At 41.3% G+C, this 9,940-nt stretch overlaps 1 protein-coding gene across 3 annotated transcripts in view; it reads left to right on the top strand.

The window, feature by feature from the left end:
- The first annotated feature begins 1,909 nt into the window (after positions 1-1,909).
- Positions 1,910-9,940, top strand: part of strip2 (striatin interacting protein 2) — a 41,303-nt gene continuing 33,272 nt past the window's right edge. For 2 of the 3 annotated variants that reach the window (XM_050036252.1, XM_050036251.1), the window contains exon 1: positions 1,910-2,154. In XM_050036252.1, coding sequence (XP_049892209.1) covers positions 2,044-2,154 — 111 coding nt within the window. In that variant the 5' untranslated portion in view covers positions 1,910-2,043. The remainder of the gene's footprint in view (positions 2,155-9,940) is intronic. The other variant, XM_050036253.1, reaches the window with a different exon arrangement.

Genomic DNA, 9,940 nt, shown 5'->3' with positions numbered 1-9,940 from the left:
TATAACCATGGAGAGAGGTGCGCTACGTCAGACTTAATTCGAACATAACTGTTTCCATCCCCCGTTTTGCGAATCAACATTTTTTCGAATCAACCAAAACCCAACTAAAGCGAGCGTATTTTAGTTTGCGCGAATCAGGGGATTTTAATTCGAATTTTGGCGTTTCCATCATAATTTTCCAATGCGATACTTCTAGATGTGCATCTAAACAGGCTGATGGAAACATGGCTAATGACTGCTCGTTAACTGCAATCAAACTGAACTGTTCACCTGTAAGATTACAAAGTTTGCTCCGGCCAGTGAACTGTGCTATTTCCAACATGGTGGCTGAGTCACAGATGTTCTCATTTTACAACTAAACAGTACACTAAAATAAGTTTCTGAAAACATAATAAATAAGCAATGCAGTAATACAGCCAGTTTGTGCAGTTCATGAGCAGTGATTGACATGTTTACAGCTGCGTTTAGAGACTCTTTAGCTTTGATTGGTTATTTTTGTTCATTCATTTTCCATAACCACTTATCCTGTTGGGGGTCTGGGGGCTGGAGCCTATCCCAGCTGACATTGGGCGAGAGGTGGGGTACACCCTGGACAGGTCGCCAGACTATCACAGGGCTGACACATAGAGACAGACAACCATTCACACTCACATTCACACCTACGGACAATTAAGAGTCACCAATTAACCTGCATGTCTTTGGACTGTGGGAGGAAGCTGGAGTACACGGAGAAAACCCACGCTGACATGGGGAGAACATGCAAACTCTGCACAGAAGGATTCCCCCACTCTGGGTACAAACCAGGAACCCTCTTGCTGTGAGGCGACAATGCTAACCACTGCACTACTGTTCCGCTGGTTGTTTTTGTGAGTTTTGGAATTAGAAGCACTAAGAGAAGGCAAAGTACCTGCCTCATGTGCTACTGTGTGGATATTGTGACAGATTCAGCAAATATGACAAAAAGCTATTTTTATAAAAGTTACCAATAACAGATTTAACTCTCTGTAGCTGTCAGTGTTAGTGGCGAGGTCCACCATTAACGTAATTACCATCACTCCCACATAGAAGAGATTTACAGGAAACTATACATGTATGAAGGCCACTGCGTTACTTTTTGTAATTTTACCCTTCTGATATCAGCACTATTTTGAGCCATAACCAGTCATTTAATTAGCTTCCTGTATAAATCAGCAACTTAAAATTGTAATCTATACTTTTACAGTAATATACATACATGTATATGACATGTACATCTTTATCACATATTTATATGATTAGCGTTAGAATCCTTGTATCACCAAAATGACATGTCTGGAGTTACGCATATTTTAAGGTCTAGTGTGTTGGATTTAGCAGTGAGGTTGCAGATTGTAACTAACTGAAACTTCTCCTGTATGCCAAGTGTGCCAAGTGTGCAGGAGAACTGTGATGGTTGAAGCAAAACGCAAGTAGCCCTAATAAAGTCAGTGATTGTTTGTCCATTCTGGGCTACTGTAGAAACAACATGGCAGACTGTGAGGAAGAGGACCCGCTCTGCCTGTAGATATAACTGGCTCATTCTAGGGAAACGAAAACACAATGATTCTCTGTTTAACAGATTATAAAGTAATGGAAACATAGTTATGAATGATATATTCAATTTATGTCAATATAGCCCCCCAATTCCTACACACTGGACCTTTAACCCGGGCTCTTATTTTGATATGATATGTATTAGTCCTTTAGCATGTTCACCCATCAGCTCTACATTAGTGCACTGACCCTGTGTAACACCACCTAGTTTTACTTTCATGTGGTCAGCTGATGCTCCTCTCTGCTGTTTACTCTCTAACCCCGCCCTCTCGGGGCGCACAGGGACAGCCAACCAAACAGACCGGGGGGGAGTAGCAGCAGCAGCAGCAGCAGAAGGAGGAGGAGGAGGAGGAGATCCTCAACTTGGGCTCAGGAGCCGGTGCTCCTCCTGAAGCGGTGCAGTCACAGCTCTCCACCGGACCGGTATGCACTATTCACGGACGAGGAAGTGAAGCACGCCGACCGTGAAAGATGCAGGCGGAGGACATGGAGGTACCTATCATTAATAACCTTAACGATAACGGCGACAGGCAGAGACCGAAAGGGAAAGATGTGTTCAAGGATCAGCAGAAGGAGTCGGAGGTAAATCCAAGAGGCGTTTGTGTACACTCAGCTACTACCGCTTATGGTATAGGAGCGCACTGGAGGGGTGTGTGTGTGTCCCTGTGTATATGTGTGTGTGTTGTTGCTGGGGAGCTTTCAGACCAGCTGAATGTCCTTTCCATGCAGTGAGCCGATGTCTTGGCTGGGAAGCATGCAGACAGGCAGGCAGGCAGACACCGAGGTGTTATTTTGGCAACCGGCTCCTATAAATAACCCAGCAGTAATCCTACAGTGCTGCTCAACGTGGAGAATGCAGGTGGTGAAATGTGACTGCTGCTGTCAGGACCACACCACCACCACCAAACATACAACAATATTACACTCATTTCATATCTATGGATTCTTATTCTGCTGCTGCAGTTATTCCATTCATGATAATATCTGTGTCCCTCACAGCTGACATTGGCTCGTGTCCTTCAGTTCATTGATCTGCTAACTGAAATCAAATACATTTAATAGCCTACTTTAAAGGGGCGGTTCAGGTTTTTTTGAAGTGGGGTTGTATGAGGTGCTTGTCCATAGACAGTATATTACACACAGTATATGTCAGGCGGCACGCTCCCAGTTTGGAGAAGCAGGCTGGAGTCTGACATGGACTGTAATACTGTGGAGGGGTCCACAATAAAACAATATAGCCACTTAAAAAGATTTAAGTGTACGTTTTATTTAAAATATTTTCACTGCTTCACCTTGCTGTCAGACAGCGATTTCCAATGGGAAATTTAAGCCGTTATATCACTCTTTTCAAAGCCAGACTCCATTTAGAAAAACAGTGATTTAACATTAATGAACACAGGAGCTGCTGGTCTACTGCTGCCTTTTTTGTGTTAATATGTGACTTTGGTGTTTGAAGTTTAAGTTCAGATTCACCAAAGTCACACAGTAAACAAACTGACAAACAGATTAAAGTAGAGTCAGAGCAGCTGCTCCTGTTTTTAGCGAGCTAAAATTACTGTTTTTCACAATAGAGTCTGGTGGCTTTGGCATTTATGGGGAGGTAAAGTCGTTAACGGCTTCCCTGTCTGAATGGACTGTCTGACGAAAAGATAAAGCAGTGAAATTACTCTCAATATACCATACACTTAAACTGACATTGATTTTTTTAGGTGGGACTTTTTTCGGGTGGCCAAAATACGTTTTGTTGCTGACCACCATTCACAGCAGTACATTGCTTAGCTTCTGTGTCGGACTCCAGTCTGCTTCTCCAAACTGGGGGTGTGCTGACTGACATTTACTGTGTGTGAGAGAGTACAAACCATTCCTTTAAAGTCATTCATCAAATAGCTTACTTACACATTAGCAGGACCTATCATGATAAATGGGTAAATTAAGTGACCAATTTCAAGACTTGACTTTGGTCTCTGGTAACATGTAATGGACATTGATGTTTTTTTTTAATTTAAGAGCATGATTTGTGTCTTTAAAAAAAGCAGTTACTGTACTTGAATTTAGGGCAGCACTCACAGTTATTTTCATTATACAGTTTACTCGATTCATCAGTGAACCGTCTTGTTAATAACAGGATGGAAAACAGTGAGAAATGCGCATTATATTTTGCTTATTTTAGCAGATCCGCAGTACAAAACCCCAAAGATTCAATTTAATATCATATATAGCAAAGAAAAGCAGTTAATCCTCACATTTGATAACCTGGAACCATCATGTGTTTGGCATTTTTGCTTAAAAAAAATGATGAATTAAAAAATGCTAGATAAATTGATAATGAAAATAATCATGCAACTTTGCGAAATGTCCCTTTGTTTAATCATAGAGGCTGAGACACACCAGTTTCCAAACAGATTCAATGTGATTTGAAGAGTGTTTTGGAGCCACCTTCTGAAACATGGACCAGTAGTATGTGTACTCTCAGCATGAAGGCAGCGTGGCTCATGTTCGGTCTGATGATGCTGTGCAGCTATAATTCATCCCCTCATGAAAAAATTAGAAGATGTGTTTTTATTCCTGGGTTACTCAGCCCAGATACGTCACAGCAGTCAAAGCTGTCGTCCAGTCCAAAATCTAGTCACCCCTGACGTGTGTGTGTGTGTGTGTCGCTGTTTGAGCACATTGAATGGTTTTGAGGGAATTAGAGCATATTCATCTCACAGCCGTTGGATTCTGGGACGGGGGGGTTGGTGATGGTGTGTGTGTTGTGTGAGGAGGGGGTGAACGACATGGATGTTGGAAAGCACTTAACGTCAAAGCCATGTGCTGATGCTGATACTCCCTGGCTGCTGTACTCCTGCGTCTATCTGTGTGTTTGTCTGTGTGTCTGTTAAGTTAACCTCAGATCTGACTCACTCATGTATGTAAATTGTCCGTCATTTGTGCCGGGCAGAGCAGTTGTCTCTTGTCAATGTGGCATATGTTGGTAGGAGTGGGGGTGGCCTGCCTTGACATTGTGCCCAGTGTTTGCACACTGATGTGGTGCAGAGAGTGTGGGAGCACAGACGCGATGCCAGTTTGGAGCGAGGATGGCTTTCGTTATCAGCTGGCGGCAGAGAGAGAGAGATGGGGGGGTCTGGAGCGGTGGGCAGTGAGGGAGACTAGATGAGAAAATGAAGGCGAGAGAAAGAGAACAGTAGAAGCACAGTGAGATGAACAGACTGAAAACTTTATCTTATTAGATAAAACAGACGTTTTCCTACTGGGACATAGTTTACAGTGGAAAAAAGATAATACATTTGCAATATATTATATATTTTATTGCAATACTCAGCATATTGCAACATGTTTAAAAATATTGTATTGTGACCTAAGTATCGTGGATCCTCTGGTGATTCCCACCATAGTAACTGACAACAGTAAGAGGGCTTGGCGATGTGGAGAAAATCAAATATCACAATATTTTTTACTAAATGCCACGATGTCAATGTTGAGACGATATTCTAGAGTTGACTATTGGTCCTTTCACAAAATATTCGCACAATGAGACTTTTGATAAATAATCATCAGTAATGTGGATATAATGACTCAGTGGGTAAAAACAAATAGAACAGTCTGGGTATTTAAGAACATTACATCACTTAACTGTATTGCAGCCTTTAAAACCAGGACAACACATGCGATATTACCATATCTAAAATCTAAGATGATATCTAGTCTTACATCATCCATATATTTCCCAGCCCTAAGTTATATCAAGCAAAACTGTCAAAGATTTTCTAGTTCCAGCTGCTCAAATGTGAGGATATACCACTTTTCGCTGTTTTATATTGCTGCAAGTTGAACATTTTTGGAATGTGATCTGTTGGTTGGACAATATAAGCGGTTTGAAGATGTCACCTCTGATGAATTGTGATGGGGGAATTCTCAGAATTATCTGATAGAATAAATGGTCAATTAATTTATCCAGTGAATCTTTTTTTTGTTTTAAGTATAATTTGAACTTTGGTAAAAGAGTTAAAGAGGTACTCCAGCAAATCACTTAATCATATCTTTCAGTCCATAGTCATAGACTGTATAAATAATAGATGTAGACACTGTGACCTCACCCATTGGTTTGTGGACTCCTGTTTGAAGCCTTAGGTTTGTCATTTGGTTGTAACTATGTTGGATTTTTGGAGTCAGAAGTGACCATATTTGGACGAGAGGGTGGAGCTAACCCTAATTCTAGCTGCTAGCTTGCTTAGCACAATGCATTTACATCTGTGATTAACTCTGATAATACTAATAATAATAATGCTAATTTTCACTGGGGAAAAACAGGCTTAAAACCATTTTTAAAAAGTGTAGAAAAATGGAATTTCTGACTCCTTAGTGGGTCTTTAAGTAAAACCAAATGCTGACAAGGCAATTTAGGTGATGAAAATGTTGCAATTAACTTTCATGAACTGAAAACACATTGAAATAGCATACTGCTGCACCTATACTCTGTGAATCTGGGGTTAAGCCATGGTTGCATTACCTAACCAAAGTTGTCGGCATGGTAGTGACTTGTCCACCCACCTGTCACTCATGTCCTTAATTTTGCATAACTTGAAGACTTGTCATGAATGTTGAAATTAGCTATAGAGACTGAAACCGTTTTTTGTACCAGGCTGTAAACATGTTTATTTCTGCTGTAAAGTTGGACATTTTAACATGGTGGTCTATGGAGACTGACTCGTTCTTGGAACCCTGGAGGTTTCCACTTGTTTGTACTATGGGTCAACTTATGCTGGATCCTACATTTCCCACAATGCAACCATTAGGGTCTTTTTATTAGACCCTTCTTGTCTGGTAAATGCCCATGTCTTTCAAACTCCACACACACACCCAGTTGGTAATGTAGCCTTTCTGTTAAGTCCAAGCTGAGATAGATAGCTTAGATAACTATGATGACAGAGTTATTTTATTAAGCTGGTGATGTCATCATTGTTTATTTTGTTTAGGTTGAAAACAAATGAAAAAATATGATGTTACAGATAAGAGCTGTGTATAATGTGTCAACGTTTGATGGTCTATTGGTTGGACCAATCAAGAAATCTTGGAAATAGTGACGAACATTACCCACAATTCTCTATTGCCATTTTATAGACTGAACAAATAATCAAAAATCACCTACACATTAGTCAATAATGAAAATAATCACTAGTCTCAGCCCTAATATCTTTTTCTGGACTAAACCATCAGACAGCAGGATGAATGGGAAGGGATTGTGCAGCGACAGCAGTGGATGAATGTTGGTGTTGGAATAGCCGCCTGCAGCAGAGATGATATCACACAACAACGTCTGTAATAGCTACTGTATATCTGAGGCTGTTCCTCATATGAGGGCACAGTGGCAGCTGATCAAAGTGATACTTTTAATAGAGCTTGTTGTTAATTGGCATTGAATGCACAGTATCAGAGGATTTTACAGTTACAGTGAGTTAATTCTCATGATATTGTAATGTATTGAATTATTTTAACATACTTATCACAGTACAGACGCTGGTGTACCTAATTGGCCTCTTGCAGCTGGATCAATATTAAGACATTATGTACATGCCATAAACAATGTAACATAATGTTGATATTTATATGTAATACGGCTGCAACTAACCTTTTTATTACTGAGTAATCTGCCAATTATTTTCTTGATTAATCATTTTGTCAGTAAAAGCCTGAGGTGATTTCTTCAGATGGTATGTTTTATCCAGCCAACAGTCTAAAAATAAAAGCTATATTCAGTTTATTATCATGTATGACAAAGAAAAGCATACAAATCTTACATTTAAGAGAGTGAAACAGCAAATGTTTGGCTTCTTTTGCTTTTAAATATTACTAAAACAATCATTTGATGGTCAAAATGGCGAAAAGGTGCAGCTTCAATGTGCAGTGTAGGAAGCTGAAGGGAATGAAGAGGAGACTTAAGATCATAATTTGACGTATAAGTGACATAATAGTGCTTTTAACTGCAAGGCCACCCTTTACTTTAATCTTCTAAGTGCACTGGAATAAAAACAAAATGTATTTCAGATATGAAGCCCCACTTGATTTCCCGATGGTTGTCCGAACTTGTTGCAGATTGTAAAAGTCAGGCAGCACCTGGTCACAAACACCCACAGGCTTCCTTCTCTCGCACTCAGAGAGTTGTGGGTAATTTTGTTGAATCAGCCGTGCTCCCAAGTGGTTCTCATTTCCTGGATTACAAGTGCAGTAATGACATTAAGTCTCATTGCTCTTGGTCGGTGTCACAAGCAAAACTGCCGGCTGACGTCCGGTATATTTCAGTTGGTGCTGACTTGGTTGCAGCAGGTATTTATAGGAGACATGACAGCACGCAGACTTGTTTAACCAGGATAGCTGACTCAGAGCGCATCCTTATTTACAGTCCGGGCCCCGAGGCGTTTTTCACAGGGTTAAACACATCTAACTCTCGGAGCTCGGAGCCTCCCAGTGCTGCCAGGAGGTTTTTTTTATTGAATTCTCATTAACATAAAATTAATCTTTAATCATGGCTGCAGGGAAATTTCATCAGTTCACATCCTCTCCACTAAAGACAAAGAGAGAAAGACTGATAATGTTGCAGTCACTAGGCTAATTCTCTTACTCTCTACTTGTCTCAGGCATTAATCATAACCTGGTTATACTCTCAAGGCTCCTGAAGTGGGCACAGACAACTTTCCCCCTTAGCATTTCCAACTGGTATTATTGTTGGTGCTGCTGTCGCAAAGCGAAGTGGATCACTTCCATTTGTCTCAGAGCCTTTCAACTATCAAAGTTTCCATAGTAAGTTTGGTTGTTTCAGCGTCCGCCATTTCTGCTACTGGGGATAGTGACTGCAAAGAACTTACATTGATACTATTTGGTAACTGGGCATAGTTATTGAAATCAGAAGTGCTATCTTCTTCCTGTTTTGGTTTCGCAGTGGTCGACACACTTCCTGAGCTGTAAACAGAGCCTTCACTTTCCCGTCAGATCTTACCTGATAGCAGACAGAATTGCATAGTGAAAGTGAGGATCATAGGGGACTACGGTCAGGTGTTAAAGTGTTCAAACTGGTTTGACATTAAGCCAAACACCAGACCAGACAGGTATAAGCATCGCATCACATAAGCTCTCTCTCCACATTGAATCCATTGACTACGCACCTCTGTTAATGTCATGTAAACAAACCATGTAGCTATCAGCTGTGTGCTCGAGATCAGACTAGAGGCATAACCACTTGAAGATGGATGAGTAGCCAACTTGCTATTTTCCTACATTTAAGAGGAAGAAGAAGTTACTTTATTAATCCCCAAATTCTCATGTACGAACAAGCCCGAAATACACACACATGCACAAACAGGACCTTTACATTTAATGGAGAGATGTCAAAGTGAGGGGGCAGCTCATGGACAGGCGCCCCAAGCAGTTAGGGGTTCGGTCCCTTGCTCAAGGGTTCCTCTGTTGTACCTAGGAGGCAAGCTGGACAAACAGTCCACGCTCCAGATTTGGTCCCGATGGGGACTTGAGCTGGCAACCTTCCGGTTCCCAACCCAAGTCCCTATGGACTCAGCTACTGCCACCCCCTTCCTTTTAAACAGACAACACACGTTTCGTATTGCCAAATGTCAACCAGTACAACCAACGATGGTCATTAACAGAAACTTTAAGCTCCCTGGCGATCTCCCTCATTCCAGCTTCATGAGCTTCATGAAGTCAGCCATTCCTTGTCCATTGCAGCGCTTTCAAAGCGAGCGACAGGAATAAAGAGAAACAAGGCACTGACAAAAGTTTAGTGCAAAATGGTGCATCATGTCGCTTACAGCCAGTTAGGACTTTTCCAGAGAAGACTCACTCTGCCATGTCTCCTCTCATCACCCCCAAAAAACACATAAACTTTTTAGTGAACAAACACAACGTGTGCCAGTCTGCCCCCCTCCCACCTCTCCTGAAATTTCTACTTCATGTTGCCGACACCGGCTTAGGCTCAGCAATAAATTGTGCAAGGCCTATCAGACACTAGTGGCTCCGTTAATCCGTTTATAAACCAACATAATCTTATGTTAATCACAGTGTCATATTTCTTATTACTAATGCAGTACATGTTCTATTTAGTGCTGTGATGCCATGGTAATGTAGGCTACTTTTTAATTTGCCAGAACATGTCTTAATGACAAATGCTGGTTCAGCCAGTTTGCATAAAATCAGACCTGTTTAAGCTCGTACACCGGGCCAGCAAAACACTAGTCTGAGTGGGTGGAAGTTCGCTGCATAGATCAGCCTCTCATTGGGCGGAACGAGCCACCCGCTGAAGTCCCGCCCTACCACCTCCGGTTGTGTAGCAGTTTTCAACCGTTTTCAACACGTCCTTTAC

The sequence above is a fragment of the Epinephelus moara genome, chromosome 23, assembly GCF_006386435.1.
Source record: "Epinephelus moara isolate mb chromosome 23, YSFRI_EMoa_1.0, whole genome shotgun sequence".
NCBI classification, from domain to species: Eukaryota; Metazoa; Chordata; class Actinopteri; order Perciformes; family Serranidae; genus Epinephelus; species Epinephelus moara.
This window is presented reverse-complemented; position numbering and strand designations above follow the sequence as displayed.